The sequence below is a fragment of the Euleptes europaea genome, chromosome 18, assembly GCF_029931775.1.
Source record: "Euleptes europaea isolate rEulEur1 chromosome 18, rEulEur1.hap1, whole genome shotgun sequence".
Classification (NCBI taxonomy): domain Eukaryota; kingdom Metazoa; phylum Chordata; class Lepidosauria; order Squamata; family Sphaerodactylidae; genus Euleptes; species Euleptes europaea.
In genome coordinates, this window is record NC_079329.1 from 6,378,810 (window position 1) to 6,393,398 (window position 14,589).

The 14,589-nt window shown below is 51.9% G+C and overlaps 1 protein-coding gene across 1 annotated transcript in view; it reads right to left on the reverse strand.

Annotated features, from left to right (window-relative positions):
- Nucleotides 1-1,618: 1,618 nt before the first annotated feature.
- The window catches only part of LOC130489547 (vigilin-like), a 30,326-nt gene continuing 17,355 nt past the window's right edge, over nt 1,619-14,589 (reverse strand). Inside the window, exons 17-27 of the mRNA XM_056863302.1 lie at nt 14,098-14,319; nt 12,127-12,345; nt 10,146-10,284; nt 9,568-9,695; nt 8,480-8,584; nt 6,756-6,890; nt 6,138-6,281; nt 4,674-4,853; nt 3,612-3,728; nt 2,026-2,157; nt 1,619-1,723 (exon numbers count right to left, since the gene is read on the reverse strand). Coding sequence (XP_056719280.1) covers nt 1,631-1,723; nt 2,026-2,157; nt 3,612-3,728; nt 4,674-4,853; nt 6,138-6,281; nt 6,756-6,890; nt 8,480-8,584; nt 9,568-9,695; nt 10,146-10,284; nt 12,127-12,345; nt 14,098-14,319 — 1,614 coding nt within the window. The 3' untranslated portion in view covers nt 1,619-1,630. The remainder of the gene's footprint in view (nt 1,724-2,025; nt 2,158-3,611; nt 3,729-4,673; nt 4,854-6,137; nt 6,282-6,755; nt 6,891-8,479; nt 8,585-9,567; nt 9,696-10,145; nt 10,285-12,126; nt 12,346-14,097; nt 14,320-14,589) is intronic.

Here is a 14,589-nt window from a genome sequence, read left to right on the forward strand (position 1 = left end):
CAGCCTGAGACCCTGGAGCCTCTGCCAGTCTGAGCAGACAAGACTTGACCAAGGACTGATGGTCTGATTCAGTATTAAGGCAGCTCCATGTGTGTCTTAAGCGCGTGCTGGTCGCCCCTGCCCTCCCGTGGCCCCCGACAGACAGGCGGATTCAAGGCAGGCTGGTTTTTTTCGCTCCATTTTATTTGGAATTAGAAAAGTCCACAGTCACCGGCGTGACCTACAGAGTTTGCATATTTCCTTACTCCAACTTTTAGGGTTTTTTTAGTTTTTTTTTTAGTTTTTAAATTTCTCTCCTTTTGTCTTTAAGGCCAAGAGTGTCCTTCGTTTTTTTTTGTAAATTCCCCCCCCCAAATCCCCACCCCCCGCCATCGCTAATTCGGTTAAGGGCCCCCCCTTTTCTTGCCTCGTCATGCAGACATGGCAATGAAGGGTGGGGAAGTGGAGGGGGGAGATCAGATCAGGGGACCAGGTAGAGCCATGGTGCTCACTTCCGCCTCCCCTTCACACACATTCGCGCGCACACACACACACACACACACACACAAAAATCCAGAAGTCACAGTTTGTTTGTTTTGCCTTTTTAAATCTGGAATTGAATGCAGGGACTAGAAACAGAGACGGGATGGGGGGGGGGAATAAAGAGCATCTGTCTCTTTTTGTTCAATGTTGCATATTTCCCTAAATGTTTTGAAGCAACTGCAACTTGAGGAAGACACAAAGGGAAAGACAGCCATAAAAAAAGGGGGGGAAGAGGGAATAAAAATGGAAAAAATAAGAGCAAAACGGACTCTACGACGGAGCGGCGCTAGGGGACGAACCGAGGGGAGGAAGGCAGAAGGGAAACTCGCCACGTGCCAATATTCAAAAGTGCCACCTTGCTTGGGAAAAGGTTTATTCCGGCCACAGGGAGCCACAGATCTCATTCCTCGATGCCGCCGTATAGACCCTGTTTGCTTCCCCCCCTCCACCCTCCTGTCGATCCTGGTAGCACTTCTCCCCCTCCCTCAAAAAAAAAATCTACTGGACTTGCCTGCAGGGAGACAAAGAGGAATTTCTGCACGCGTGTCCAGAGTACAGTCAGCCACCTTCGTTGAGCTGCCAAGGTGGTCTGGAGGAACTCTACGCTGCCTGCCGGCTCTCGGTCTTCAGCGTATGAGCTCTGAAACGCTCCGTTCCTCCGCGGAGGATTTTGGAACATGCACCAGAATATCCCACACCCAGAAGGACAGAGCAGACAGGAAGAGGGGAAGGGCGTTGCCTACTCCTTTCTAGGGGTTTAAGAGAAGGCCGGGATACATTAATGCCCTGAATTTGGCATGGAGAGGGGAAGAAAGAGGGAGGAACTTGCCGCACGAGGCTTTATTTTCCATTTGTGTGCTTACGAACCTAGCCTGCTTTGGCTCAGTGGGGGGGTGAGGGGGAAGGGGAAGAGGAGGGAGGCTATGGCTTTTGATCAATCAATGGATTGCACAGAGTCACAGAGAGAGAGAAAAAAATATGAGGAGTGCAGGAGCCGGCCGCATCCCGACAGCGAGAGGACACCGGGCGGCGTAAGGAAGCCGCCGCGGTGCCCGAGGGCGGCGGGGGCCGTGCCTGGCCGGGTCGCGCCGCGTTTCCCCGCCCCGGCTCAAAACTTCTTGGGGCCCCAGACGGACGTCTGCTTGGGGACGACGCCTGAGCCGAAGACTGGAAACTCTTCGGCGCTGCTCACGTCGGGAGCCTGAAACCGGACAAGGAGAAGAAGAAGCGTCACCTTGAGAGAATGGAAATCTGGACATCAAAACAGATTTTCTAATTCCACACCAACCTACTAATCGGGGATATATAGCCGATCCTTGAAACAAAGCAAGGAAAGGTGCTAGTCCTCATGGTTTCGGAGGGAAAGCTTGCAAGTGCAGAGCTTCTACATAACAGGAACCTGGATTGTCTTAGTCCCCTCCCCGTCCAGGTGTGTGGTGCCTTACTATTGGTTAACCAAATTAGAATTCAGCCTGGGAGAAGCCAGAAGTGTTAAGGGCAGACCTTATTCCCAGATGCGTTCCAAGGGGCGTCCCGCACCACGAAGCCCTTGGCTGGGCCCCGGGGCTCCTCTTCTAAGCGGGAGGGGGGCTTCATATACGCAGCCATGGTTTCTGTCTCCACCACGTCCATCATCTGCAATGAGACGTGAGCCTTTTAGTACTGGAAGAAGTGATCACAGCCACGATAGAAAAAGAAGAACACATGAACACATGAAGCTGCCTTATACCGAATCAGGCCCTTGGTCCATCGAAGTCAGTATTGTCTACTCAGACCGGCAGCGGCTCTCCAGGGTCTCTGGCAGAGGTCTTTCATATCACCTACCTGCCTAGTCCCTTTAACTGGAGATGCCAGGGATTGAACCTGGGGCCTTCTGCATGCCAAGCAGACGCTCTACCACTGAGCCAGTTTTGATATGCCAACTTTCCCTACCACTTAAGGGAGAATCAAACCGGCTTACAACTGCCTTCCCCTCCCCACAACAGACACCCAGTGAGATAGATGGGGCTGAGAGAGCTGTGACTAGATTAAGGTCACCCAGCTGGCTTCATGTGTAGGAGTGGGGAAACAAATCTAGTTCACCAGATTAGCCTCTGCCCGCTCATGTGGAGGAGTGGGGAATCAAACCCGGTTCTCCAGATCAGAGTCCACCGCTGCAAACAGCCGCTCTTAACCAGTACACCACGCTGGCTCCCAGCGTTCCCAGTTACAGGGACGAATCTTCGATACACTAACTACGCATGCGGGCTCCATGCTCAAGACCTGGCAACTATGTGTCAGGGCGCAAAGGCCTGCACACCTCTGCTCCCCACCCCCTTTTTTTGCTGTCAAGTCACAGCTGACTTATTGCAACCCCGTAGTTTTCAGGGCAAGAGACGTTCAGAGGTGCTTTGCCATTTGCCTGCCCCTGCGTCACACCCCTGGTGTTCCTTGGAGGGCTCCCATCCAAATACTTGCCAGGGCCGAGGCTGAGCGTGTGTGACTGGCCCAAGGTCACCCAGCAAGTTTACATGGCAGAGCAGCGATTCGAACCTGGGTTTCCCAGATCCTAGTCCAACACCTTAACCACTGAACCACACTGGCTCTCTGCTTCACACACACACACACCCCTCTACTGCCACTGATTTCAACATGCAAGTTGTTGTCTGAAGGCTACAAGCCAGGTTATCTTGCTAGCAATAAATAACTGATTAAGTGAGCAGTACTAGGCTTCCGCTAATGTTAATTATTTTACTTATACCCAGAACCAGCACTAATGGCATCTCAATCCCTGTAGTAATGACGATCCCCGCTAGCTACAGCCAACAGAGGTAAACTGACTTGCCAAATAGGCAAGAGCAGCAGATGCCATTTTTGTATCCTCGTTTTATCCTCAAAACTGTCCCGCAAAGTAAGCTGGAAGAGGGCATCGCCCGGTTGCATGGCAGAGCAGGGATTAGAACTTCAGCCCACCCACCCCCCACTTCTAGTCTGATGCGTCGCTTTCCCAGAGCAGAGCAAGAGACCCTGACCCCATCCTCCCCACCAGCTATTCAGACAGATGCGCCCATGCCCCCCCCCCCCACAAATAACCCCCCACTTCCTCTCACATATTCCTCTTCCAAGTTGAGCAGGTGGTCTATCGCATCGTCGACGTTCTCAGGCAGCCCCGTCACCGTGACTCTGTCGGGGTCACTGGAGCCTGGCTGAGGGAAGCGGATGTCCACCTGTTTGGAAAAAGGGTATGTTCGTGTAAATGAAGGTAAAGGTAGTCCCCTGTGCAAGCACCGGGTCATTCCTGACCCATAGGGTGACGTCACATCCCGACGTTTTCTAGGCAGACTTTTGTTTACGGGGTGGTTTGCCATTGCCTTCCCCAGTCGTCTTCCCTTTACCCCCAGCAAGCTGGGTCCTCATTTTACCGACCTCGGAAAGGTGGAAGGCTGAGTCAACCTTGAGCCGGCTACCTGGAACCGACTTCCGTTGGGATCGAACTCAGGTCGTGAGCAGAGCTTGGACTGCAGTACTGCAGCTTACCACTCTGCGCTACAGGGCTCTTACGTGTTCGTGTACTACAGCATAATTGATGGGTTAATCTAGTACAGACGTTCCCAGACTGTGCTCCATGGAGCGCTTGGTGCTCCGTGAAACATCTCCTAGTGCTCCGATTGGAAAGAAAAATACTAGTCATTTGGTTTAGTATATAGGTGCAAGGTGAAAATTAGTGCTCCGTGACAAATTTCTCTCCTGAAAAGTGCTCCATGACTCAAAGTTTGGGAAACTCTGATCTAGTATAATGGAGCAGCTTAGGGTCACTTCTAGAAGGAGAAAGAGAAGGAGGAGAGTTGGTTTTTATACGCTGACTTTCTCTCCCACTTAAGAAAGAATCAAACCGGCTTATAATCACCTTCCCCTTCCCACAACAGACACCCTGTGAGATGGGGCTGAGAGAGCTCTAAGAGAGCTGTGACTAGCCCAAGGTCACCAAACTGGCTTACCGCGTAGGAGTGGAGAAACCAACCCGGTTCATCAGATTAGTGTCCGCCATTCATGTGGAGGAGTGGGGAATTGAACCCGGTTCTCCAAGATTAGAGTCTGCCGCTCTTAACCACGACACCACCCTGGCACTTAGCCTGGTTTATGCCCCCTCGCGGGGGGGTGTCTGCCCTTACCCGGAACTCTTCCATGAGCTTGCGGATTGCCTTGCCCCGCCCACCGATGATGCGGGCATGGACCCTGTGATCCAACCGGACATCTTCGCTGACCATTTCCTCCAGGTCCGCCACGATTTTCAAGATGGCGTCGCGGGCCCCCTCGGCATTCTTCTCGTAGCCGGTGATCGTGATGAGGTCCTGTTTCGGGAGCACCGGTGTTAGATTGGCCCCAAGTCAAAAGACAGCCCACCAGAATCTACGTGAGGTTCGGACATTTTGTTTTAAAAGTCTGGTTTTTAAGAAAAGTCTCGGACTCTCTAAACCTCTTAAGTATGGGACGCCAAGATGGGAGGGAGGTCAAAATTCCAGCCAACCTTGTAAGGCCAGTTTGAGAACGGCCAGAATACAAGATAATGTAACAGACTGGCCAGGGATCCAATCGCCACTTTAGGGTCAGGAAGCTTCCTCTAGGCCAGATTGGCCAGGGATCTTGAAGGTGTTTTTGTGGCCATCTTCTGGGCATGGAGTAGGGGTCACTGAGGGGGGGCGGAGAGTGTGAATTTCCTGCATTGGGCAGGGAGTTGGGATGAGCTGACCCTTGTGGTCCCTTCCAACTCTATGATTCTATGATAATATAAATTCCGGAAGCGTCAGTGTGGAAACAGCCCGTACAAAGACTCGCAGCACGTTAAAAACTAATAGATATTTTATGGTGTAAGCTTTCGTGAGCCAGGGTCCACTTCGCCAAGTACATGAATTATCAGAATTTAGCTGGCTGAGAGATTTAAACCCAGAGGCGCACGCAGAAGGGCAACGCTGTTACCAGGTGTCAGAAGGCCCCGTTTCCCGGGGTGAAGTGTGTGACGCCACACAGCACAAGTGAAAACGAGAGCCGGTTAAAAGAATAAAAGATGCAGTCAGAGTGGGCGCGGGACACTCTAACAATCTGTGAAGTCTTTAAAGTGTCACTAGACTCTTGTTATTAAGAAGAGTTGGTTTTTATATGCCGACTTTCTCTACCACTTAAGGGAAGAATCAAACTGGTTTACAATCGCCTTCCCTTCCCCTCCCCACAACAGTCACCCTGTGAGGTAGGTGGGGCTGAGAGAGCTCAAAGAGAGCTATGACTAGCCCAAGGTCACCCAGCTGGCTTCATGTGGAGGAGTGGGGGAATCAAACCCGGTTCTCCAGATCAGAGTCCACCACTCCAAATCACCGCTCTTAACCACTACACCACACTGGCTCACCTGAAGCCATATACAACTTAAGCATCATCTCTTGTACCTGAAAGTCTGGCCTTCCTGCCAGGGATTTAGTGGATCAGGGTTCCCCCAGTGCACACACCTCTGAACCAACCGACAAAGCCAGAGGTCCCTCTGCTTGTTACAAGCCAATCTCAAAAGACTATCAACTTGCTACTTCGCCAGGATTGTTCCGTAAATCCCCCGAGCCAAACACCGCCACCGAAGAGGAGAGACACACCTGATAATCATCCCCTTTGTCCGGGAACTGGACAGTGACATCGTGGTCCTTACGGATCTGGGAGATGACTGCCCCCTTCTTGCCAATGATCTTTGGGTGGTACTTGGGCTCCACGCTGACCGTGAGCTTGAAGCCCCGCAATGCCTGTAAAAAGGGAAACATGCACAAAAAACAGTAGTTAGAAGAGAAGAAGAAAAAGGAGAAGAAAGAAAGAGTTTGTTTTTAAATGCCTATTTTCTCTACCTTTTTAAGAAGAATCAAATCAGTTTACAATCTCCTTCCCTTCCTCTCCCCACAACAGGCACCCTGTGAGGTAGGTGGGGCTGAGAGAGCTCAAAGAGAGCTGTGACTAGCCCAAGGTCACCCAGCTGGCTTCATGTGGAGGTGTGGGAAAACCAACCCAGTTCACCAGATTAGAGTCCGCTGCTCATGTGGAGGAGTGGGGAGTCAAACCCGGTTCTCCAGATTAGAGTCCACCACTCTTAACCGCAACACCATGCTGGCTCGGTTACTGACTGGCCAAATGCCCTCGGCCTAGCAGAAGCTAACCAGCTAGGGGAAAGACATGCTGCGGGGGTGGGGTGGGGTGGTGCTTGTCACGCCGTGCTCCGACAGTACCCGGTCTTCCTGCTCAGCCTGCAGCTCCTTGACTCGCTCCAAGAGGCCCATCCTGGCTCGTTCCACGTGGGGGACCAGGCCTGTGATCTTGATGACGTCCGACTGCTGCTCCGGCTGCGGCACGGAGATGTTCACCTGGGGGCCCACAAGGCAAAAGGTTTGAAGCAGGGAGGCCGACGGCGATCTGTTGGACAGACCGGGGTTCGGTCGAGGAGTCGGCAAGGGCGAAATGGCACCAGCTAGGCAGTGTATTAAACAAGCCCCATTTCTTCAAGCTGCTTTAATTCTGGTGCGTGGCAAGAAAGCGGGCCAAGATTAGGGCTTGGGGGAATCCCATGAACAGGTTCCACACCCAATCGAAAGCCCCTGCTGTGAAGAACATCTGCATCAAATGGGCAAAGCCACAAATTCTGAAGTGCATGCATGCTTTTCTCCCCCTGGTGGTGTTTTTCTCAATTACTGCTTGCTGTCGGCACCGGGGAAACACAGAGAGGCTGTGGCTCAGTGGTAGAGCATTTGCTTGGCATGCAGAAGGCCCCAGGTTCAATCCCCGGCATCCCCAGTTAAAGGGACTAAGCAAGTAGGTGATGTGAAAGACCTCCGCCTGAGACCCTGGAGAGCTGCTGCCGGTCAGAGTAGACAAGGCTGACTTGGATGGACGAGAGGGTCTTATTCAGTAGAAGGCAGCTTCATGTGTTCACATGTTCACAGAGACGGAGGGGGACACACTGGTCCAATGATGAATAATTTGATTCTGAACACCCGTACGGTGAATCTGGCATGTGAACACGGAAGCTCAGAGGGGAGGGGCTGAGGCTCTTAACTTGAAGAAGGCCCTGGGTTTAATCCCTGGCACCTCCAGTTTAAATCAGGGGCCCTCAATGTGCTGCCCATGGCACCCATCAAGTGTTTTTAGAAAGTAGGTGGGTCTTTGGACCAGCAAGCCTTCTGATTAGCTACTGGAGATTCCATTGGCTGTGCAGATTTTTGGAAAGGTTGCTTGGGCAGCAGCTGCCGCCACAGCACAAGCATCTTCACTGAGTGACTCGTAGGTCAGCTGCGGCGGCAGCCATTTTTACGGCTGGCTTCATCGCCTTGCGGCGCCTCTTTTGTGGCAGCCATTCTGTCAGAATTCCAAAGGTGCCCCACAGGCTCAAAAAGGTTGGGGACCCCTGGTTTAAAGGACCAGGCAGTAGGTGATGTGAAAGACCTCTGCTTGGAGACCCTGGAGAGCCAGACAGCCTGAGTACACATGAACACATGAATCTGCCTTATACCGAATCATTGAGTTTAGTCAGTATTGTCTACTCTGACTGGCAGAGGCTCTCCAGGGTCTCAGGCAGAGGTCTTTCATGTCACTTATACCCGATCCTTTTAACTGGAGACGCCGGGGATTGAACCTGGGAACCTCTGCATGCAAAGCAGAGGCTCTTCCACTGAGCCATAGCCCCTCTCCATGGCTCTCCAGGGTCTCAGGCAGAGGTCTTTCATGTCACTTATACCCGATCCTTTTAACTGGAGATGCCGGGGATTGAACCTGGGAACTTCTGCATGCAAAGCAGAGGCTCTTCCACTGAGCCACAGCCCCTCCCAGTAGACAACATTGGCTTTGACAGGCCCAGGTTCTGATGCAGAGCAAGGCGGCGTCACAAGTGTTCATGCGTGAGCTCACACACAGACCTGGGAAGAGACGCCGTCTTTCCCCCGGCAGCACTGCCCTGTACCTCATACTCCTCCATCATCTTGCGGATGCCGGCTCCTTTCTGCCCAATGACGTAGCGGTGCAGATCAAAGGGGACCTCCACATCCACGGTGATGGGAACCAGCGCCTAGGAGGGGGGAGTAGGATAGCTTCAATACGATGGCTACGAGCAGGAATTGCGGAGGGCAAAGGATTATTTGCAGCAGGAGAGGCAGGCAGGCGAGGTGACGGCCAGCTCCAGAAAAGGTGGCATGCACCCCATCTAAGTCCACTTCCTCCCCTTGAAGGCCTCGCGTTTCAGAAGCGTGGGAGGATCGGCACCAGCATCATTAAAAAATGGGGCCCCGGTCAGTCACAACTTGGTTTTGCCCCCAAGCGCTGGGACCGCAGTGGGGAAAAAAAAAATCGGTCTTGCCCATGGGTAAGAGGTGAAAAACAAGTCCTAATTCAGCCACCAGTAGCCACTGACTAGGTACAAAACCACTTACTTGTTATGTTGAATAAATGTTATAAAACGCCTCTCAGGAAAAAGCCTCAAGGCAAAAACTGAAGAAGAGGAGCTGGTTTTGATACCCCGCTTTTCTCTACCTTCAAGGAGTCTCAAAGTGGCTTACAATCGCCTTGCCTTCCTCTCCCCACAACAGACACCTTGTGTGGTAGGTGGGGCTGAGAGAGTTTGGAGAGAACTGTGACTGGCCCAAGGCCACCCAGCTGGCTTCATGTGGAGGAGTGGGGAAACCAACCCAGTCCACCAGATTAGCCTCCGCCACTCATGTGGAGTGGGGAATTGAACCTGGTTCTCCAGATTAGAGTCTACCACTCTTAACCACTACACCACGCTGGTTCTCAACTGACTGCCCAACTGAAGGAGTCCCGTAGAGAGTGTCAGATACGGACCTAAGTTCAAATATTAGTTATGCACAGCCTTGGTCAAGTCGTTCTGAAGAGGCCCTCAAGAAGAAAGACAAGCCGGGGACCCTCGAGTTGTTTTCGCCTCCCAACTACGAGAACGTAAATAATCTTCGTGCAGTCAACCCAGCTGACTCCACCGCTAGGGCGATCTTCCCCCGCCCACCCTGCCACCGCCGAGAAACGACACAGGGTCCCCACCAGCAATGCCGCCCGGGCCGACTCGCACTTCTCCTTGCGCCCCGAGATTAGGATGGTGTCACATTTGCGGGGGGTGGAGTCCGGCTCGGGGCTGACATCGCCGTTTTCCTGAGGCTGTACTTCCGAACCTGGTGGAACAGCCAGGAGAAATTTCGGGTGGGAAGAAGAAGAAGAAGAGTTGGTTTTTATATGCCGACTTTCTCCACCACTTAAGGGAGACTCAAACCGGCTTACAATCACCTTCCCCTCCCCACAACAGACACCCTGTGAAGTAGGTGAGGCTGAGAGTGCGTGACTAGCCCAAGGTCACCCAGCTGGCTTCATGTGTAGGAGTGGGGAAACCAACCCAGTTCACCAGATTAGCCTCTGCCGCTCATGTGGAGGAGTGGGGAATCAAACCCGGTTCTCCAGATCAGACTCCACCACTCCAAACCACCGCTCGTAACCACTACACCATGCTCGCTACACCACGCTGGGAGAGAGAGGAAGTGACATGCTGAAAAAGAAGCTCCCGGAAAGAAAACCAAGGCTTCATCCTTGAGACGTCCTCCTCTTTCTCCCCCCTCCCCCCACCTCACCTGGATTGTCGTCTCGCTCCGGGAACTTGATCTGGACGTCGTGGTCTCGAGTGATCTGCTGCACCCGGTAACCTTTGGCTCCCATGACGACGCGGTGGAAGCGCTGCGGGATGACACATTCCAGCACCACCTGGGCCTCCTGTGCATGGGTTGGGCCAGGGGTCGGCAAACTCATTAGTCAAAAGAGCCAAATATCAACAGTACAACGATTGAGATTTCTTTTGAGAGCCAAATTTCTTAAACTTAAACTATATAGGTAGGTACACTGTTTATTAACTTAATAAACTTTAATTAAAGTTTATTAAGTCTTAATTAAACTATAGGTACACTGAATAAAACTTGATACTTAATAGTGATCTTATTTATTGATAAAAATTAAATTGTAAGTCCCTGCCATTTCCCCCTCCCCATCTGGAGGCCTGGTCTACTGCCATAAAAGCCTATTGGTAGACCTGGCCTCCGGCTGAGTCCCATTGGGAGGCCAGGTCTACCCATTGGCTTTCTTGGCAGTAGACTTGGCCTCCAGAGGCCCATAGAAGCCAATGGGTAGACCTGGCCTCTGAAGGGGGACTTTTTCCCCTCCTCGGAGTCCAGGTCTACCGCCAAGAAAGCCAGTGGGTAGACCTAGCCTCCCAATGGGACTCAGCTGGAGGCCAGGTCTACCAAAGGAAACCCACCCAGCCCAACAGCTGATAGGCGAACGGGGGGGGGGGAGGAACCGCCGAGCCGCCCGCCCAGCAATCGCGCGGCTAGAGGGAAGGGGAGGCTTTAGCCTCCCAACCATTGAGGGCAAGGGAAAAGGGGACCTGGCCATTCTCCACGGCGGGGGGGGGGGGGAGAGACAGTGCGCCCGCTCGCCTGCTCTCTCGCGCTCGCTCTCTCTCTCTAGGCACGCGGCTCCAAGTTCGGAGAGCCGCACTCAACGAGCCAAAGAGCCGCATGTGGCTCGGGAGCCGCAGTTTGCAGACCCCTGGGTTGGGCGACAAAGAATTAAAGTGTGAGCAGGATGGGAAGGGGCAGTGTGGGGGGGCTCAGTGGCTGAACACTTTCCCTGCATACAGAAGGCCCCAGATTCAATTCCCGGCATCTCCAGTTAAAGCGTCTCTCTGCTGGAGAGAGAATTCATCCAGCAAGACCGAGGTGGATGGACCAATGGCAGCTTTGGGAGGGTGCATTATTAGAGCGCATGGTGCAACCGAAAAAAGCAATCAATCAATCTTTATTAAAAGCAGTCATAGACCGACACAGCTCTTCACAATTTACCACTAAAGCCCTTAGTATTAAGCTCTAAAGGTAAAGGTCCCCTGTGCAACCACCGGGTCATTCCTGACCCATGGGATGACGTCACATCCCATTTCCAAGGCAGACTTTTGTTTATGGGGTGGTTTGCCATTGCCTTCCCCAGTCATCTTCCCTGGGTACTCATTTTACCGACCTCGGGAGGATGGAAGGCTGAGTCAACCTTTAGCCGGCTACCTGAAACCGACTTCCGTCGGGATCGAACTCAGGTCATGAGCAGAGCTTGGACTGCAGTACTGCAGCTTACCACTCTGCACCACGGGGCTCCTACCCACAAGTTTATACAAATAGTAAAAAGAAGTTGTTTGCACTCTTTCCAAACTATATATACTACTACCCTTTAAAATTACTGACCTACCAATGTTCTCCACAGCGCCTGATGGAGTCTACAGGTTCCTGCACAAAACTTAGCCATTCCTACTGAAACCTGTGGATTTTCGTCTATAAGCAGCATTTTAGTGTACTCCTGACATGTATGGCTGGGATGCCGACTAAGCCAGGGGGAGATAAACTTAGAACGAACCTCTTAGAACGAACATTTGCAAAACCCAGAAGCGATAGAGGTAGACTCTCAGACAACTAACCCCGTATGTCTCAACTGGGCCCAAATAAAGGGAAGGTACCAGGGGAGGCGCGTCTTAATTCAGACAGCTCACCATTCAGACAGCCAACACACACTTACCAGGTCGCCAATGATCTCCAGGATGCGCTTCTTGGCCGCCTCCACGCAGTCCTTGGCTCCCTTGAGCGTGACGCGATCGCTCTGGACGCCCGTCCTGGGGAAGCTGACGATGACGCCCCCGTACTCCTCGGCGATCTCTCGCAGCACGTGGCCCCGGCGCGCCACAAAGTGCCGGTGGTACTTGGGCTCCACCAGCATCAAATCCTCAACTATGTTATCCTGGGCAGGAAGGGAAGGAGAAAATAGCGGCCGCACTCTCAAGCGTCTATGCCGAAGCCTCTCCTCGGAACCATGCCTACTCAAGGAAGTTTCTATTTGGCGCAGCAAAACTGTCTCCCCACCCCCGAGATTCAGTTTTGAAGAGCTAGATCAGGGGTGTTAAACATAAGGCCTGCGGGCCAGATCCAGCCCCTTGAGAGCTCTTATCCAGACCATGAACCAGCTGAGGCAGCCACCCCACCACCCACACTCTCGATCTGGGCTGGCGAGGCATGGCTCGGCCCGACCAAATAACATATATGCCATATCCAGCCCTCTTAACAATTGAAGAAGAGTTGATTTTTATATGCTGACTTTCTCTACCACTTAAGGAAGAATCAAACCAGCATACAATCACCTTCCCTTCCCCACAACAGACACCCGGTGAGGTCGGTGGGACTGAGAGAGCTCTAGGAGAACTGCGACTAGCCCAAGGTCACCCAGCCGGCTTTGTGTGTTACGAGTGGGGAAACCAACCCAGTTCACCAGATTAGCGTCCGCCGCTCATGTGGAGGAGTGGGGAGTCAAAGCCGGTTCTCCAGTTTAGAGTCCACCGCTCCACACCACCGCTCTTAACTACCACACCACGCTGGCTTGACGTTTGACACCCCTGCCCTATGGCGTTGCCATAAGTCGGCTGTTACTGTACGGCACTTTTGACCACCAGTGGCTGACGGCATCAACTTGAGACTAGATTTGTATTTTGAGCTTTGGGGAGGGGGAAACCCTAACCCCTTGTGTTAGGACAGCAAATGGAATGGACCTTGGCAAGAGACACCCTGCGTTAACACCTCGCAGATTTAACGCGAGGCTGAACTGTTCCTCTCAAGAACAGCTTGATTTATGATAAGGGGGACTGGAGGGCTTTGTCTTTTCATGCATTTTGATGTCTGGGAACTTGACTAGAATGCCATAACAATTTCTTCTTGATTCTCATTGGTTCTCATAGCCAAAAGTATATAAAGGGGCTTGAGATTGTGAGAGGTTGGGTATTCTTGGCCAGGCAGGCTTGCATGCTGTCTGTCTGAGAATTATCCCTGGCATGACACTCTGAGGGTTACCGCATTATGTATTCCCAGCGATGTATAAAACATCATATAAAAAACATCGCTTTAAAAGGGTTTTTGGATGCCACGGCTAAAAAATAGTTGGAAGACGTCTTCACAGCTAAAGGGGCAAAACAAAGTGCGAACAGTATTTTTTATAACATTTTCAAACTCTTAATACATTGCTGGGAATACATAATGCGGTAACACCCATTGAAGGGTATGTAACTTTACTGCATTTGTTCATTGTGATTTTTACCGTATTTCAGATCTGTGTTATTTTGTTAGAATCTGTTAGGCTTACTCGCGTAATCTGCTTTTCATATATACTAGTGAGCTTTTTGAGTTTTTCACTTTTTTATTAGTATTATTAAAGCTTTTACAATAAAAAGGATTTTTTTTTTGAAAATTCAAAGTTGTGTCATTGCTTGAGGTGGCTAGTTAAGTAAAATAAAGTTTTTTTTCGTGAAATTCAAGATCTAGAAACTCAGGCACTTATCACAGCAACTGATCTGCTTCAGGGCACTTCCTATCTCAAAAATCTCAACAACGGCGGAAATAAAACCAGCCTCCGGAAGGACGCTTGGGACGTGCAGCTCCATGCCTTCTGGCTCCGAGCCGTCAAACCCTCTGCCCAAGGCTCCCGTGTGCGTTTTGGCGAGCCTACCAGGTTACGGATGAGGCTCTCCAGCTCGTGCTGAGCCTGCCGGACGGCGTCCTCCTTTCCGACTATGGTGATGAGCTCCTGATCCCTGTCGTCAGGTGTGGGGAAGATGATGCGGGCGCCGGTGCGGTCTCGCACTTTACGGATGTTGGCGCCACCGCGCCCGATCAGGAACTTGTGGTACTCCGGCTTGGCATGAAGCTCGACTGAGTGGTTGTTGATTTGCTGCAAAGGGGGAGAAAGGTACGGTACAGAGAGGGAAGGGTGGAGGGCACCAGAGGAAGCCGGGGTTCATCCCAAGGTGGGCAGCTCTGCCCTCCTGTTGTGCTAGCGAGCCAGCTTCCCTTTCCTTTATCCCTTAGAAGCTCCTTGATCCATTGATCTTGAGCAACGTAAATCTAACGTTTGAGGGATATAAGGACTGAGATAAATCTTGCCACTGACAATGTAGCCTCAGGATCCCTGTCACTTAATTAAAAAAGCATTATGTCAGAC